General features: G+C 45.0%; 2 protein-coding genes across 7 annotated transcripts in view; one reads left to right on the top strand and one right to left on the bottom strand.

Annotated features, from left to right (window-relative positions):
• The window catches only part of ZFYVE28 (zinc finger FYVE-type containing 28), a 127,333-nt gene extending 126,745 nt beyond the window's left edge, over window positions 1-588 (bottom strand). For 4 of the 6 annotated variants that reach the window (XM_064151574.1, XM_064151573.1, XM_064151572.1 and 1 more), the window contains exon 1: window positions 202-583. In XM_064151574.1, coding sequence (XP_064007644.1) covers window positions 202-240 — 39 coding nt within the window. In that variant the 5' untranslated portion in view covers window positions 241-583. Of the gene's footprint in view, window positions 1-201 lie in introns of all 6 variants that reach the window. The other 2 variants (XM_064151575.1, XM_064151576.1) reach the window with 1 other exon arrangement.
• A 1,147-nt stretch (window positions 589-1,735) lies between these two features.
• Window positions 1,736-19,089, top strand: part of CFAP99 (cilia and flagella associated protein 99) — a 42,543-nt gene continuing 25,189 nt past the window's right edge. The window contains 5 exon segments of the mRNA XM_064151577.1: window positions 1,736-1,862; window positions 6,165-6,309; window positions 9,781-9,875; window positions 13,661-13,773; window positions 15,058-15,232. Coding sequence (XP_064007647.1) covers window positions 1,752-1,862; window positions 6,165-6,309; window positions 9,781-9,875; window positions 13,661-13,773; window positions 15,058-15,232 — 639 coding nt within the window. The 5' untranslated portion in view covers window positions 1,736-1,751.

Consider the following 19,089-nt stretch of genomic DNA (forward strand, 5'->3'; position numbering starts at 1 on the left):
CGTGCTGACCTCACAGCATCTCCGCAGCGACGGTTCCCGGGCGGAGGCACCGGTACGAACCGACCCGCGTCTGCGCGCCCGGCTCCACTGCCCGCCGCGCTTCAACTTCCCACCCGTGAGAGCGACCCCGGAGCGGGGGACGAAGCCGAACCAACGTGACTCAGAGCAACGGCGACCACTCGGCGGCTGCTCACAACTTACCTTGGGTTTGTAGAGCCACTTTCTGAACCTATTCATCATCACCGCGGCCGCTGCCACGGCACCGCCGTCGCCGCGCGTTGCCACGGGGCTGCCGGTTCCCCGCCCGCGCCGCTCCGGGAACCGGGGCGAGCCCTGCCCCTCGCCGGGAGGCTTCGCCGGATCGCCGCAGTCTTCTCCTGCTCTTTCTCCTCCTCGTTAGCCGTCGTCGTCTCCGGCTGCTACTGATGCCCGCCGCTCCCGAGGGCAGAGGCTGCAAGCGCTGCGGAGGCGCGGCGCCGCTGCCTCAGCGCAAAGAGGAGCAGCCGCCGGCAGCCAGGGCTCCGCGCCGCGCCGACAGACCCCAAACCATTGCGCGGCCGGCAGCGGCGCCCTCCCCACGCAAGCGCAGAAGTAGGCCGACGCGCGCCCTCCCTCAGAGCTCCCATGACCAATAAGGTGGGGCTGGGGGCGGCCCCACCGCGCGGTGTCCCCGCCCCCTCGGCCGCTCATTTGCGTAGCATTGGCAGGGGCGGGGTGAGCACGTGCCCCGCCGCGCCGTGCCCCACCGCGCCGTGCCCCGCAGCCGGCGGCGCCGAGCCTCGGCGGGCTGCCGGGACTTGTAGTGCTCTGCGGAGCCGCGCCTAGGACGATCCGCATCTTAGGCTCACTAGCCTCTGCCTGTGGAAATGAGCCTTGTCTAGCTGCCTGGCAACCGTCTGGCAAATTTGTAGCCGCCCCCGAGCACAGAAATAGACAGAAGGCGGAGGGAATCCCTTGGCAACGCGGCCAAACAATCGCCGCCATCTTTCCCTCCCGGCCGGGTAGTTCTTTGTCTACCATCGGGCCGTTCTGCTGCACAGCGCCCCGTGTAACGGAGAACTACAGCTCCCAGCAGCCCCTGCGCCCCTTAGCAACCGCGCCGCGCCGAGCCGCGGGCGGCCTCAGCGGGGTTTCTGCAGTCTAAGGGGCCCTCAGGCCGCTCCCGCCGCGCTGAGAGAAGGGTGCCGAGCTCTGGCGCGGACTAGCCCGGGTAGGCGGCAGCAGCCAGGTGCGGGACTGGGCAGCGCCGGGTGTCTGAGGTAACGCGGGCGGCGGCTGCCACCCTGGGGCCCGGGGTGCTCTACCTCTGCGGCCTCCGGGGCCTCAGCTGTCAGCGCGGGAGCTGCAGTCGGATGGGAGACCTCCGAAATCAGAAATGGCAGAGATGGTCTATGTGTGAAACTGTCAGGTGCCCCTGCTCTTATCATTGCTTCCCTTCTTCATTATGTGTTCATAAATACAATTCCAACAAATAACCTGATACAGAAGCCATTTCAGGGAGCATGTTAGGAATCTTTTGACACATAGGCAAAAGAAGAAGTATGGAAGCATGTATTTTATTTTGTAGGTGTTTGCAGTGCATTCTCATTTCTCCTGTTAGCTGTTCTGAGTAACTGTGGCTCTGAAAGCTACTCTGCTGCATGACCGCAGGACGTCTTCTCTGCAAGCCTATCAACACACATGATGCTACAACTGGAGGAGGCATGAAAAATTAATGATTTACTGGGTTTATAAGATTCTCCGTGGTGAAGATGGTCGGCCATGGGAAACGTATTGCAGTAATAGTCCAGCAGCTTAACAAATTTAACCCTGCAAATCACAGCGTGGAGGATTTTTTGAATGAAACAGCTAAGACATTGCAGGTATATTAAATTTCAGTTCATCTTGCATAACTAATTTGTTCTGCTATGCGTTTTTAAACAGAAAGGTATCTGTTTTCTAACATGTTGGGTTAACTTTCATTTGTTTCTTTCTTCATTCGTGAGTAAATTCCAAATTCTTTGTGGTTGTCACCAGAAAACAAGGAAGTAGAGGGCAGAGGGGTTGAAAACCTGCGTGGGTAGCAAGAGAAAACAGAAAAGCAACAACCTCCTAAAATGGATCTGACAATGATGCGAAAAACTTCTCTTCCTCTTGGGACTAAGCTGGTTTTTAGTTTCCTATTTCATTTACTCCTTCCAAATAGAAGTTTCTGTCAGCACGACCCATTTATGAATGCAATTCAGAGGGTGACTCACAGCATCAGCTCTTCTTCCTTTGAAGACGTAAGTGACCATCTGAACAGTGGAATAGAGGACAAGTGATAGTGCATCAACTACCTGATTTTAATCTAGTATTGCAAGTAACCAGACCAAGATTTGCCAATATGGAGCTATACTGGCTGAGGCAGTTGCCTGACATAGTCTTGTCACCTCTACCTTTCTCTTTGTCCTCGGTGACACCGTGACTTGTGCTGATGCAGCTACTGGATTGAATCAGCTTTAGAAAATCACTAAGGGAAGACAGTCATATTGTTTAGACTGCTATTGTCTGTGCATGCTATGCATTATCAAACTACATTGTCAGAGCCCTGATTCCACACTGCAGCCTTGTCAGAACAGAACTAGAGAATGACATCAGCAAAGAGTAAGACACAACAGGCAGAGTGAAACCCAGTTGTGAACTTATCTTGATAGCAAAGGCAGACACATTTCCTTTTGTGAGACAGAATCTGCAGTGATTTGCTCAGTAGAGTAAGTGGGTTGAAACAACGGACTAGCAGAAGAATTAGTGACAGCATTCCAGAGGGCTGATTTGATACACAAAGACTGGATTAGTTAAACCCAGGAACGAGGCATTTAGTACAGCAAACCAGAAAATTTTGAAACGTTGCCTTTAGCTCTACAGCAGCAGAATCATAGAATGGCTTAGGTTGGAAGGCACCTCAGAGATCATCTACTTCAACACCTCTGCAGTGGGCCAGGACACCTCTCAACTACAGCTGGTTGCCCAAGGTCTCAGTTCCCTTTGAAGAAGGATAAAGATTCGTACCAAACTGAAGTGTCCCAGGCATTTTTCTTCCTTTTTCTTCCATCCTTCTTCTGCTAATGTCAAGCTTTTGCTGTGACAACAAGAGACAGATTTTCACACAGAAGTTGCAATGCAATCTTTGTGCCTTTATGCAAATCACTCACTTTCTTTTCAGCACACTGGTTTGCTTCAGTTGGAGCTGCAGGATCAGACCCACCATATTGACCTTTATAAATCCCATCTACTGAAAAGCTAACTTCTGTTAGAGCTACCCCCAAAATCACTGGTTTTCTCCTTTATCCCTCTCATGTTAATAGAAAGATGAAGCTGTGAGCTTTCCATTTCACAAGAACATGGTGTCATTTGGCATAACTCTTCCTAGTTCTCATTTGTGTTGGTTCAGCTGTGTCTCACACATGCCCACTCAGCTGTGAGCAAAATCTCCAAATGTCAAAAGTTACAGATTTGGTTTCAAATATGAAAATAATGTCATGCAAAATTATTTTGATGCATGTGGTGAATAAAAAACCTCTCATTTGTATTATCGGTCGCTGACATAAATGCAGGTGAGCATCTTTCTAAGGAAGGGATGGGATCTGGGGTTTTTTGCAGTGTCCCACCCTTGTCATTTAACACTAAATACAAGGGGAAAGAACATCAGATGCAGCCAGCATTAGTACATGAAGGTGTAAATCCTGGCTTGTGACTGCAACATAGACTGTAAACAGCAGAAGCAGGACATTCTGCTACTGATATCTGAAGGTCCCAGGGGTTTTCCCCCCACTGAAATTACTGGAAGCATTTTGACTAACTTCAGAAGGAAAAAAGGACTGAGTTCTGGTGACTGATTCAAAACCCCATGAAGTCAATAGGAATACATTCATATCTAAAGCATTTTGATTAGACCCTTGGAGAGGACTAGCACTGATCTCTGAAGCAGTATAAATTAATCAGACTACATCTGCAAAATGTGCATATTCTGCACAGAAGTAGCCAAGTTCAATATATACTACTGCTCATTTCTCTCGGGAGGTGAAAGCTATTTTATCTTTTAATCAAATATTATCTTCTTTCTAAAATGTTTGTTTCACCTTTGACTAAATCTTTATCCTGAGAAATCTCCAGCAGAGCACAGCTGATGTTCCTTTCCTTCCTCCTCTCCAGAAATAAGAGCTTTTCCTTCTCTCCTTACCCACCTTTGTCTAATTTCTCTGGCCCTTAAGCAGATCTCATTGTGATTGCCCTTACTACCATTCACCCACAGTGGCAAAGGTTGCTTTTTGCAGGTACTTTTCCATTTAATTCGTGCTATTCCTTCAACTCACACACATTGAAAGGTGTTTGTTACATAACCTGTTCTAGTAGGAGGTGTCCTTGCCTATGGCAGGGGTTTACAACTGGATGGTCTTTGAGGTCACTTCCAACTTAAACCATTCTGTGATTCTAAATATATGTGGGTATGGAGACAAATATATGGAGGCACTGTTCTTTTCTGGTGATGATGCAAAAATTGGATGGAGTGAATCGTGGCTTTTGAGTAGGAGTGTTGAGAAAGAATTATGCTTCCTGTGAGTGACAACCTGGGGAAATACACTTGGAATGCTCCTGCATGGCTTTTTACATGTAGATATTAGAGATGTTATTTATTTGCTCAGTCTCAAAGCCCTATATGGCATCATACATCAGAAAACTCACAGAGTTCCTTCCAGTAGCCTCTGAGAATACCTTTAAAGTCAAAATGAATCACATTAGGGAAATAAAGCACTCAAGATGCTAGCAGTTAGCCTACTAGGCAAGGTGAACCTCTCATTTGATGTATTATGGCTGTTCAGTTGTTCCCACATCTCAGAGCTGTGGGAGAGATCATATATCAAATGTGGACTACGTGTTTTCAGAAGATGCACTTACCTTTCCTCTTTTTTTTTGGCTTCTTGGCTAACCTCCTTAAGTCAAAGACTCATTACTGTTTGTCATTTTGTCATAATGGGGCTGTCCTTTCTCAGTTCACATAATAACAAACTGTTCTGGGCCTCAGATTTTATTGTAATGTTTAAAGCTGTTTCATACTAGAAGTGTATCTTATGAATTAACAGATAATGCTTGGGATATTCATGATGACTGAAACTGTAAAGTTCAGGAGTATCCAAACTTTTAAAAGGGATTATGAGGTGCAATCCAACTGGCATGTGCTGAGCAGCTGACCCTCCTTTTTCTGTGTTCCCATGGTGCTGCACAAACATTCTGAATGACTGGGAGCTCAATTGTACAGGAAATAGTCTGCAGTCACACAAACCTGGCATTCACAGATTTAGTTTAAATGAGTCATGTTCTCTGCCTTCCAGTACCTGATGGCCTTCCAATCTGAAGGGACAGGAAGGCTGGGAGGGACTCTTCATAAGGGTGTTTAGCAACAGGGCAAGGGGGAATGGTTGGAAGCTGAGGCAGAGCAGGAAGAAGTTCTTCGGTGCAAGAGTGGTGAGACTCTCAAATAGGCTGCCCTGGAAGGCTGTGGATGCTTCCTCCCTGGGGTTGTGCAAGGCCAGTTTGGATGAGGCCTTGAGCAGCCAAGTCTAGTTGAGAGGTATCCCTGCCCATGATGGGGAGGTTGGAGTAGATGATCCCTGAGGTCCCTTCCTACCTAAGCCATTCTATCATTCTCCCATATTAGGTTACAGTAGCAGTTGAGTCTTTTCCATAACCCTGCCCAGCTTCTCTCCTCAGTTCAATCTCCCTAGGCAGCACAGACCTCACCACCAAAAAACAGGTTTCCTACCAGAAAAGCAAGCTCTTAGTGAAACTTTCTGGTACTATTGACCGAGTTAATAATTGCCTATTGCTCATAGCTCAGAGACTTCAAATTTTCTTTGCATTAACTGTTGACATTCACACATCAAGGCCTTTTAACTAAATGTGTATGTCAGCAGATAAACTGAAAGTTTAACATTGGGGAAGGTTACATTTTACTTAACAAGGGCCATTAATTTGTTGGCCTGCCCATATCTGATAGCACTGGAAGTGCGTCAGCCCTACCAAAGGCTCTGCCGTGCATTATTCATGTTTTCCAATTACTTCACAATGATTGTACTTCTTTTTGTACACAGCTAACGTTTTCTGCCCAGAATACATTAATCAGTATTAATTTTGTATGTCTGCAGACTCTTAACGTGACAGAAGAACAATTTGTGCTGGATACCCTAGCTGGATGCATAGAATATAAATCCTTACTGGATGTGGTAGTCAATGCCTTTTTTGTTCAGGATGGGAGATACTGCCTGGCTTCTGAGCGTAATCTCTATACAGGTAAGTTTTCTTCAAAGCACCAAATGTTTACACTGTAAAACAGATGATGTTACTGCAGTAGGTCTCAATGCTTTAGCATATGCAAAGCACTGCTGTTGTGCCCAGTGCATTATGGGGTCGGAGTGGCTGGAGAGCAGCCAAACAGAAAGGGGTCTGGGGGTGCTGATCGATACCCGCCTGAACATGAGCCAACAGTGTGCCCAGGTGGCCAAGAGAGCCAATGGCATCCTGGCCTGCATCAGGAATGGTGTGGCCAGCAGGAGCAGGGAGGTCATTCTGCCTCTGTACTCTGCACTGGTTAGACCACACCTTGAGTACTGTGTTCAGTTCTGGGCCCCCCAGTTTAGGAGGGACATTGAGATGCTTGAGCATGTCCAGAGAAGGGCGACGAGGCTGGTGAGAGACCTTGAGCACAAGCACAAGCCCTGTGAGGAGAGGGCTTGTGCTCAAGGTATCACAGTATCGTCAGGGTTGGAAGAGACCTCACAGATCATCAAGTCCAACCCTTTACCACAGAGCTCAAGGCTAGACCATGGCACCAAATGCCACATCCAACCCTGCCTTGAACAGCCCCAGGGACGGCGACTCCACCACCTCCCCGGGCAGCCCATTCCAGTGTCCAATGACTCTCTCAGTGAAGAACTTTCTCCTCACCTCGAGCCTAAATTTCCCCTGGTGCAGCCTGATGCTGTGTCCTCTCGTTCTGGTGCTGGCCACCTGAGAGAAGAGAGCAACCTCCTCCTGGCCACAACCACCCCTCAGGTAGTTGTAGACAGCAATAAGGTCAGTCTCACATGTGTTACCTGGAATTCTGCATGGTGCCTGCAAGTTAGGTAATACGCAGATGAAAAATGGTATCAGTGGCTGCAAAAAGTATCTTGGAAGATTAGCCATCACTAAAAGTGTTCTTTGGTGATTTCTCTTTATTCTCTTCTACACAACCTAATATCTCTGCCATTTGAATATGAAATGGTGTAACACAGCTCTGCCTGCTGAGGAGCACAGCATGTCTCACAGTAGGATGACAAGATTGCCTCTATCCATACATAGAATTCTTCATTACTGATCATCACAATCACATAAATAGACTTCAGTCTGTCTCCATGGATGAGGTCCATCGTTTTCCTTTCCTTAGCTACTTGGTTAGCATCACTTACTATACAGCTATATCTGATAGTATGAGCTACTTAATCAGAGTAGTTGCTGCTCCAAAAGTTAATTCAAGCATTGAGAAATGCATTAAAAAGTAATTTAAAAAATATTTTCTCTGCTATGTATTCAATATGCATACACTAAAGTTTGGTTTATTAAGTCCCCAAAGAAGTTAGAATGACAGATCCCACTGGCATTGGTTTCTCCAAGTCAGATATGTTCTGAAGCTTTGTGGGCACATGAAAAAGCCCAGTCAATTTAATTCAAAGTGGTTGAAAATTACCAAAGACACCCAAACCCCATATTCAATATATCTACATTTTGTGTTTTAAAAGCTACTAAATTTTTATGTCAATTCTGGTTATTCTGTCCTGTTCTGGAAAGGTATAGAAATATAAATCAAACAACAAATGAATGAGAACCTAAACTTTCAAAGAAGAAATTAATAGTATATTGAGTTTATTCAAAATGGTAATGTTTCATTGTCTCCATTTCTCCAAAGCCATGTTTTTCAGTGTCTGGGGCACATAAATTATATCCTTAAGCTGAGTGTTGCTATAATTGGATTGTCAGGACCGGTCCACTCAAAAGCCTCCATTAATCATAGGCAGAGGGTAGGGCCAGGACAATTCTCCTTTATCAACAAGTGGAGAGGCTAAGGTCATTGGCTTACATTGTTTTAAGCTGCTTGTGATTCCCTTTGCCAAGCTACATTGACACTTAAATGATGAAAGCTGCTTATAAAGGCTGTTGCTATGTGTGAGCAGATTTGAATTTAGTAAAGCTTCTGGGAGATAAACATATATTCTGCTAAGGCTGCTTAAACATGTTGCTATGTGAAAGCACAAGACTGAAGCCTATCGATAGCCTGAGCTGGCTGCAGCACATTGGCCAGAATTTGCTGATTTTATCTCTGCTGTTTGGTGGCAGCTACAATACTGCAGTGGAAGTGAAGCCTGGCTGATCAAAGTGAATATGGCCAAATAAAAGCTGCTACAGGAGCTCATGAGCTTTACAAGCCTGCAAAAACCTCGCAGCACCGACTGCACCTCTTCCTGTATCGAACTGCATACCTGCCAAGAGTGCCAAATTCAGGGCTGCATTTCCCAGAGAATTTCATCATTGCAAAACTTGGGCCTTTTTCTAATTCAGAGCTTAGTATAATCACTACCAAAACTCTCCTTATTGTCTTTTGCTCACATTATTTTTTTCCTCAGAATGAGTTTTCTGACACTGACAATTGTCAGTGTCAGCTCTCTGACTGTGAGAGCGCAACTTCCAACAATGTAATACTGTCAGAAACTTTTCAGTTGTGTCTCTCAGAATCATAGAATCTGAGAATGGTTTGGGTTGGAAGGGGCACCTCCTACTAGACCATAGTGCTCAAGGCCCCATGCCCAGGGAGGTGGTGGAGTCGCCGTCCCTGGGGCAGTTCAAGGCAAGGTTGGACGTGGCACTTGGTGCCATGGTCTAGCCTTGAGCTCTGTGGTAAAGGGTTGGACTTGATGATCTGTGAGGTCTCTTCCAACCCTGATGATACTGTGATACTGTGATACTGTAACCTGGACTTGAACACTACCAGGCTTGGACCCTCCACAACTTCTCTGGGCAACCTGTTCCAGTGTCTCACTCCTCTCATGGTTTAAGAATTTCTTCCTCATGTCTCATCTCAACCCAGCTTCTTCCAGCTTGAAGCCATTAACCCTCATCCTGTCACTCTCTGCCTTTGTACAAAGTCCCTCTCCTGCTTTCCTGTAGATCACTTCAAACCCTGGAAGGATTCTCTAAGGTCTCCCCAAACCCTTCTCTTCTCCAGGCAGAACAGCTCCAACTTTCTCAGCCTGTTTTCACAGCAGAAGTGCACCAGTCCTTGGATCACCTTCTGGATCTGCTCTAACAGTCCCATGTTCTGAATTAGAACTCGTGCTTAGCAGCCATCCAATGAACTGATCAAAAGAGTGCTTCAGGTTAAAATTCCCCATCTGTTTTAACTTGGCTGTGTGGGTGACTGTACTTGTCCAAGAGAAGAAACACCAGGAAATTAAAGGAAGGAATGGGAAGATGGTTTTAGGGATTGACAGAGCTGCTTATTGTAGTGGTGATGTTGGCGCAATGAAATGCCTGTGGAACCATAGCAAGATCCTCCCTTTGGCCTCAGAGGTTTCTAAACTTACAGCAGATCTCCCAGTTTTGCAAGCAGGTATTTGCAGGCATCAAAAGCAATTAGAGCAACAGCCTAAATAACAAAGCATGCTGAGCTTAGGGTGTAGGTTTATTAGAACTTCCTGCTGCATTTTACATGTCTGTGTCTCTTGATAGTTATTTGTTACCTGGCTACTTTTCAACTTGAAGAGCTCAGTTTTCAGCACTTCAGCAGAATTGTGAAATCTCTGGACACTGTAAAAATGCAAAAGGTAATGAAGTACAAAGTCATTCGTGGGGTTTTTTTTCTGTTGTGCTTGATTAATCAGATTATTTGTCTCAACTATCAGGATAACTCCAACTGGGAAAATTTTAATGACAACAAAGTTCAGCCTGCCTTTTCCTCTCTGGAGTCACACATTTGTGGTTTTCTCTGCTAGCTGTTTGCTAATTCCTGTGAAATTTTTAGACATAGAAGAATCTCCTCTTTCAGAATGGGTGTTAGTGCTGATTTTCTTAAAAGCTGTGTTGTCAAAAGGGGCAGAGGGATAAACCAAATGACAATGCTTTCTTGCAAGTTCTGTTTTCATAGGGAAATGGGCTAAAAATCAAATTCCTGGTGAGGCAGCATAGGTAAACTTTGATCATCTAGATGCTTCAAAGCATAGTCCAAACAAAGTATTTGAATAACAAATATGGAATTAAAGAGACAGGCAAATTTTAGTGATTAATACTCAAAAGGCTAAGGTTTATCCCTGTACTGATTATTTGGAATGTTCATCTGGATGCCAGTGTCTAATGAGAGCAGTCGCTGTGTGACATGTGAGGGAGCAAGGAGGTCCTGTTGGCTGCATGACCTTTCTGGAAACACTCCATCCCCTTGTTTTGGTGGGCTTAGTGTGGAATGGGTTTTATCCATTCCACTCAGACACAAAAATGATAGATTGCATTAACTGTTAGAAATAACAGGGAAGTGGCTGGAAGAATTATCATAATCTGGCAGCCAGACTAATCACTCTGTCTAAAATGCTCTCCTAGCCCCTTTTTTGGTAAACATCTTAGGCACCAGCCACTGGATTGGATGCATCTTGAGCTCATTCAGCTAGCAACACAATTTTCCCACCTCGTGCCAGTTATCTCTTGTTGATTTCATTCACCTAGCTTTAGATGGCTTAAGAGTCAGTGCCCTGATGTTCCATCACAGATAATTTCTCCCTTCTTGTCTGAAATAACTCTTTTCTAACAGGAAAGTGCTGCATTATGCAATGGTCTGCACCTGCTACTTTCTTTCCTGTAGATAGAACTTTTTTTTTTGCTTGATATTGTATCAGATTCTCATCACCATGGTACCTAGCTAATGCACCTGCAGCAGAAGATTTAGAAGACTTTGGCAGCATTCAGTCCCCTCAGCAACGTAACAAACAAACAAGTAAGCCCAGCAGAAAGCAGATCTTCAGCCTTAGCAACAGAAGTTATCAGAAATTTGGAGTTGTCTTTGAGGATGCTGACCTGTAGATGTTGCCTGATGACTTGACTCTGAGAAGATTTGAGATGCAGAAAGCTTTTTTTTTTGCATTTATTTACTTAGCATAGATTTACTTTCATTAAAAGCTAAATTGTTCTGAACATCACAGCTTGAGTGGAACTTTCTCAATCATACAGATAGACTTTACTCACATGAGTGGTGTTCAGTTGATTGAGATCAATTTGTGTGAGCAGACCTTTCTCTGAAAGGACTGCCTAATGGAATCTGCTCAAGTTAAGGTCCTCCAAAGGATAAGGAATGAGTTTCTAGCCCAGTGGGTTGAAATGCACCACCAAGTCTGGAAGCACCTAAAAACAACTTCCTTAAATTCAATATTTAGTTTATAGTTATGCTTTTAGGGGGGAAATATCTTCTTATGGATGGTGTGCAGATAGCCCAGCACCTGTGGTTCTGGGGAAGAGCAGAAGTATCTAGACAAGAACGGGAATCCGAGAGGGTCATGCTCACTCAGTCCCTCAGTTGTTGCTCAGTCTTTTGTCTGCCAAAGGCACAACAGATCATAGAATCACAGAATAGTTTTAGATGGAAAACTATTTGAGATCATCAAATCCAACTCTTCTCTAACTCTACCAAGGCTGGTGCAAAACTATGTCCCTCAGCACCACACCTCTGCATCCTTTCAGCACCTCCAGGTACAGTGATTCAACCACCTCTCTGGGGAGCCTCTTCCTGTGTTCAAGAACTCTTAAAAGGAAGAAGTTTCCTCTAAGATCCAATCTAAGCCTCCCCTGGTGCAACTTGAGGCCATTTTCTCTCATCCTATCATTTGAGTCTTCAAAAAGACCAGCACTTGTCTCGCTATGACCTCTTTTCAGGGAGATGGAGACAGTGAGGTCTCCCCTTAGCCTTCTTCTGAAAATAATTTACAGGTTAATTCCTTGGAAATGCCCACATCAAGACTAGATTTCAAGTAGTAGGCTTTCTACAACACTTGAATATCAGCACCAAGCACCTTGAATTGATCCTGAACTGTTTATAGCTGGATTAGTCAGAAAGCTCTGAGCCACCTTGAACCTGGCACTACCCATGAATTAGCAAGCTTGTTGATCATCCTCCAGAATTAAAGACTCAATGCAAAGACCTATATGTCTCTGTGGAAGCCAGCCCAAGGTGGGGCTGATGCCAAGTCTGAACTAATAAACTCTGCAGTCTCCATTCAAAGCTCCTCAAGTGACTGCACACTGCTTTCCAGTCTGGCTCCTAATGTCAGGGTTATTTAGTGTGCTCTTTTCTGTTACTGCCATTATTTCAGCCTGATGCTTGCTTGTACTTTCATTTCCAAGAATTTTAATGAAAAAGTTCAGGTTCAAGTCTGGAATTTTTATTGCTGTAAGTGATACATGCTGAATCTGAGTGCCATTCTTCAAGGCTTGGTTTCAAAAGGCCAGCTGAACAGTTCAAGCTTCAAAGAAAGACTTATGACCTTCAGCTGAACTTCAGTGGGATAGAAAAGTTCAAATGTTAGTTGCTATTTCTCTGGCATGTGGAGCCCTACAATATGTAAGTGTGCCAAATTTCAGTCTTCTATGGGAATATGCCAATTGATTATATTTCAATAAAAGAAGGAACCATATTGTACAGCAGTTACTGTAGTTCCCAGCAGTTCTCTCTGCCCAGTTCCCTGGGAGCAGAAAACAACTTCGGCAATTCAGGTGTAGTGCCAGGCCTGACACTTTTCTGTGCACCATGGATTATAGAATTGCAGAATCCCATAATGGTTTGGGTTGAAAAGGACCTTCAGGACCATCTAGTTCCATGGGTGGTGACACCTCTTACTAGACCATGCTGCTCAAAGCCTCATCCAACCTGGCTGTGAACACTGCTAGGATTGCAGACTTCACAGCTTCTCTGGGCAACCTGTTCCAGTGTCTCACTGCCCAAATGGGGAAGAATTCCTCCCTCATGTCTCATCTCAATCCATCTTCTTCCAGCTTGAAGCCATTACCCTTCCTCCTGTCATTCCATGCCTTTGTCAAAAGTCCTTCTGCTCTCCTGTAGCCCACTTGAAATCCTGGAAGGCTATTCTGAGGTGTCCCTGAAGCCTCTTCTTCAGGTTGAACAGCCCCAACTCTCTTAGTGTGTCTGCATAGGAGGGGTCATCTAAATACATATAATCATGAGCTGATTGTGGGTATACTAGGCTCTGCAGCTCTGCTGTATAATTATACTAAGATCAGTGTATTTACAGTAGTAATTAATTTTGAATAAACCCTTTTGTTTCACAATGCTTGAAGGAAATTCAAGATGCATCAACACATCCCCCACTCTGTAGGATTCTTTTTTTAGGCACTAAAAATATTTTAGTCCCTGTTAGTGTTACACAAACTAGGGCTGAAAGACATGGGCTGTCCTAAGAGAACGAAGAGGAAGCTACATGTACTGAGTACCTATGATTATAATTACAGGGTAAAATACAAGCAGGTTCAGCAGCAGCATTTGTAGTAAAAACAACTATCTTTTTATAGTCTTACATGCCTTCAGTATTCATACTTAAAAGAAACTACTTTTCAGTTTCTTAGATTCTTCTTCAATGCCTTGTATTTGAGCACATGGGTACAAGATGAATGGAGTCATTTCTATGATTCTCTGTATGTAAAAGAGAACTGGATCGATCCACTGCTAAGGTAAGCAGCACTTCAGTGATCTGTGGCCACCTCAAAGTTCAAAAGCTGAGGAAAGCTTAGAATCATAGAATCAGTCAAGGTTGGAAGGGACCACAAGGATCATCTAGTTCCAATCCCCCTGTTGTGGGCAGGGACACTCTACCCTAGATCAGGCTGGCCAGAGCCTCATCCAGCCTGGCCTTAAACACCTCCAGGGATGAGGCCTCAACCACCTCCCTGGGCAATGCATTCCAGGCTCTCACCAATCTCACAGTGAAGAAGTTCCTCCTCACGTCCAGTCTGAATCTCCCCACCTGCAGACTTGCTCCATTCCCCCTAGTCCTGTCGCTACCTGATAGCCTAAAAAGTCCCTCCCCAGCTTTTTTGTAGGCCCCCTTCAGATATTGGAAAGCCACAAAAAGGTCACCTGGGAGCCTCCTCTTCTCCAGACTGAACAGCCCCAACTCTTTCAGTCTGTCCTCATAGGACATAGGACCCTTCTCTGCACACACTTCAGCATCTCCACATCCCTCTTGTAATAAGGCCTCCAGGATGCAGTCTTACCAGGGCAGAGTACAGGGGGAGAATCACCTCCCTCGACCTGCTGGCCACACTTCTCCTAATGCAGCCCAGGCTCTGGTTGGCTTTCTGGGCTGCAAGTGCACACTGCTGGCTCACATTGAGCTTCTCATCCACCAGCACCCCCAAGTCCCTCTCCTCAGGGCTGCTCTCCAGCCAGTCACTGCCCAGCCTGGATTTGTGCTTGGCATTGCCTTGACCCAGATGCTGGACCTTGCACTTGGTCTTGTTGAACCTCAGGAGGTTGGCTTGTGCTCACCTCTCCAGCCTGTCCAGGTCCCTCTGTATGGCATCCCTGCCCTCCAGTGTGTCTGCTGCACCACACAGCTTGATGTTGTCAGCAAACTTGCTGAAGGTGCACTCAATGCCACAGTCCATGGCACTGACAAAGATGTTGAACAAGCTTCCCCTAAAAGGTCAGTTTGCTGTCAAAGTGTTTCTTTTGTTGAAGTCACTCTGCCTCGTGAAGCTCTCTCTGGTGATTTTAGAATCTCAGAATCCTAGAATGGTTCAGATTAAAAGGGACATTAAATATCCATCCAGACTACCATGAGGTGCAGTAACACAGTCCAGCTAACTCATGAGTACAGATTCATAGGTCAATGTTATTAAAATCAAATGGCTGCAAGCATTACAGAACTGAACCTATGCCAACCTGATACACTGTAAGTTTGTGTGAAAGAAAAAAGTGAAATAAAATTGACAAAGATCTGGTTCTGTTTAAAGGTGGCAGCCCAAACTACAGCAGCTGATTGAACAGCTCACAGAGAAATTAATTAATCCTACTGCCACTGTCAAGTCTTCCATGGTCACCCAGCCAAAGGAATTTCATTTGACTGCACCCAAACAACGTCCCATTGCTCTACCTCTGCCAAAACCAGTGCTGAAGAAAAGGCTACCTGTGAGTATTTTTATGCTTTGACTATGTTTTTATCTATGTTTGGCCACAAAGTCCTGGTGGGGCAATGAATGAACCAATAAAATAATTGTAGAATATCTGCACTGGTCAGGCCACACCTTGAGTGCTGTGTCCAGTTTTGGGCTCCTCAATTCAAGAAGGATGTTGAGATACTGGAAGGTGTCCAGAGAAGGGCAGAAAAGCTGGTGAGAGGCCTGGAACACAGCCCTGTGAGGAGAGGCTGAGAGAGCTGGGGGTGTGCAGCCTGCAGAAGAGGAGGCTCAGGAGTGACCTCATTTCTGTCTGCAACTACCTGAAGGGAGACTGTAGGCAGGTGGTATTGGTCTCTTCTGCCAGGCAACCAGCAACAGAACAAGGGGACACAGCCTCAAGTTGTGCCAGGGAAGGTCTAGACTGGATGTTAGGAGGAAGTTGTTGTCAGAGAGAGTGATTTGCATTGGAATGGGCTGCCCAGGGAGATGTTGGAGTCACCATCCCTGGAGGTGTTCAAGGAAAGCCTGGATGAGGCACTTAGTGCCATGGTCTAGTTCAGGGGTGCTCAAACTACAGCCCCCCAGGGTCCTCAGTCTGGCAGGCTGGTACTTACAGAACCCTGCTGGGGGTTGGGGATGAAACCAAGCAGCCACTTCCTGCCACTTAATTCCCTCGCCTGTCTCCACAGCCGCCAAGCACCCACCGGGACTAGGCTGGAACCAAACTATAGTCTGGCCCCCGACAGTGTCTGAGGGACAGTGAACCAGCCCCCTGTTTAAAAAGTTTGAAGACCCCTGGTCTAGTTGGCTGGCTAGGGCTGGGTGCTAGGTTGGACTGGATGATCTTGGAGGTCTCTTCCAACCTGGTTGATTCTAGGATTCTATAACCTTTGACAGATCACCAAGGATTTTTGTAACATGCTGCTATTCTGCTTTCTTATGTCTGTGAGGTTATTAGAAAGAGTTGCTTTTCTTTATAAAAAAGAAAAAGCCCAAAATTAATTATTTTAACTGTCAAAGCAAATTGTAAAGCCAAACAAAGGTAAGGTAGAATCATAGAATCATAGAATCAACCAGGTTGGAAGAGACCTCCAAGATCATCCAGTCCAACCTAGCACCCGGCCCTAGCCAGTCAACTAGACCATGGCACCAAGTGCCTCATCCAGGCTTTTCTTGAAGACCTCCAGGGATGATGACTCCACCACCTCCCTGGGCAGCCCATTCCAATGCCAATCACTCTCTGTGAAGAACTTCCTCCTAACATCCAGCCTATACTTTCCCCGGCACAACTTGAGACTGTGTCCCCTTGTTCTGTTGCTGGTTGCCAGGGAGAAGAGGCCACCCCTCACCTGGCTACAATATGGTTTCTCTCTTGATTTTGTGACTTTTGGAGGTAGATAATACCCATAATGGGTGCAAACTGATGCCAACATTGATACAAGTATTTCTGGTAGTCCTTGGATTAGCAAGATGTTTGCTTTGGAAGCAAGAAAAGAATAATCAAATGACTGTTTTTTACAAACTTAAACTTTTTGGTAGATGAGCTCTCAGTAAAATACAAGGCAAAGCAATTTCACTGGAGATGAGATGGACTCTAGGTTTGCAGATCCTCCTTGAGGGTGGAATTTTATTCCTTTCTGTGTCAAGAGATTCCATTTTATTCCTTAATTGTCCATTTTATTCCTTTACTGTGCCCATCTCTGGAGACCCCCAACACAAGAACAGGACCTGTTAGAGCAGGTCCAGAGGTGGCCACAAAGATGATCAGAGGGCTGGAGCATGGAAATGGGCTGAGAAATTTGAGGTTGTTAAGCCTGCAGAAGAGAATGCTCCAGGGAGACCTTAGAGCAGCCTTCTAGTACCTGAAATGGCTGCAGGAGCACTGAGGTGGGACTTTTGACAAAGACAGGTAGTGACAGCGTGAGGGTGGAAGAAGCTGGTCTGAGATTAGACATGATGAAGAATTTGTTCCCCATGCGAGTGGGGAGGCACTAGAACAGGGTGCCCAGAGAAGCTGTGGAGGCTTCAAGCCTGACAGTGTTCAAAGACAAGTTGAATGAGGTCTTGAACAATCTGGTTTAGGTACAGCTGTCCCAGCCTATGGCATGGGGGTTAGAACTAGGTGATCTTTAATGTCCCTTCCAGCTCAAACCATTCTAAGATTCTACATTTTTGTTTGTACTGACGTTGAATCTCTAAAATTAAGGTTTTTCAATTCATGTTTATTTACATGCAAATGAGGCTGGATTTATCCTTGGATACCAAGCTTTTATTTGATTCATTGACTAAGATATTGATTCTGTTATACTAGTACAGATCAGAGCCACACCACTGGCTTTAAGTTGGTTCTCTGGGGTAAGGCAAACAGGATTTGGGGTCAAGCTGCTATGACTGACTTAATAAAGACTCCAAATTAATCTGTATTTAAATTTAGTGGGAAGTGAGCTTGCAAGTCATCGTTTTGGGCATTACCTGCCACCTTGTATTACCACTTCAGGTTTTAAATAATACATGTGTTGAATGCTCTTAGGAACCATTTACATCTTGGGATGGCAGAGCAATTTAATGGTAGTGTGTTACACAGTTAATGGGATTTTACATTGGAACAGCTTAACACTGGGCTCTGAGAAATTGCATTTAATAACTACTTAATCAGTATAGGAATGAGTCATATTGCTGCCATTTCGGTACCTTTATGCTGTGCAGCCCCTCTTAGAATAAATTTGCTTTAATGTGGATGCATTTACTGCAGTTCATTTGTGTTGTTAGGATTATACTAAATTTGGTTTATATTTTGGCCAAGCCTGTAAATTCCAAAGTCTGTGTGACTCTAAAACCATTACTGTAGCAGTGGCATATGTTGTGTTCATTGCTGTACCTATCTCAGCTAACTAAGCTTCACTTCCATTTGCCATATTGTTGCCAGTATCACCAGTTTAGATCTTGAAATGAGCAAAGATTGAAAAGACAGCCCAGATAGCTAGAGAGAATAAAGTGAGAGCAACCTGTGGTTTGGGCTACTGTGTGTTGAAGAGCTGTGTGTAGTTGAGAGGAATGCATGCAAATAAACCTCTTCTCATCATCTGCTGCAGAAATGTTCTCCTCCATTTGCTTCCAAAGTTGTTTGTTTTATGAGATACCCATTTTTTCTGATGGTTCTCATGCATCTGTCAAAGATTTTGTCATGTGGTAGGTGCAGGGACTGTTGCAATAATACAGGTTGCTGCTCAATGTTGGAACAAGCTGTAGGAATTCAGGTGGAGGTGTCTGAATTTTGAGCAATGGCTACTGACAAGTTGTTGCATCCCTATGGTGAGATTAGTACCTTCTGATTAATAGGAATATTATTTTAGGTATTTCTGCTAGGTTGTAATATATTCTATAGCAGAGAGAAAATACAAAGATAAGGTGTACCACATACACTGAATTCAGGAGCTGGCATTAAGTAAGTACAGTTTGGTCTTTTTCATCTCTTTACTGCTGGAATTCACTGTTTACTTCGAGTGCCTTGTTCACCCTTTTCCAGCAACTGGATAACTGCATTGTCTCCCTGTCTGATTGGTACTCATCACCACAGCATCTCAGGGCTAAATGAGAAAGTTAAGATCATTTTTGAAACGGAGCTGACTGAACAGTCTCCTCCTTAAATTACTTTGACTAAGCATAGCAGCTTCTGAGGAGAGATTTTCAGCTTATGCTGGCAGATGAGTACAGTTCTGCAGGTAAAGCACATGACTGGGAAGAAGAGGGAAACAAACTGATGATCCTCACTGCCTGTGCACCCCTTGGCAAATCCTCTGGGCTTTCATTTCTCCATCCTTAAAAGCATAATAAAAATTATTAGATACTGCTGGGAAATAATTTCAG

This window comes from Pogoniulus pusillus, chromosome 11 (assembly GCF_015220805.1).
Source record: "Pogoniulus pusillus isolate bPogPus1 chromosome 11, bPogPus1.pri, whole genome shotgun sequence".
Classification (NCBI taxonomy): Eukaryota; Metazoa; Chordata; class Aves; order Piciformes; family Lybiidae; genus Pogoniulus; species Pogoniulus pusillus.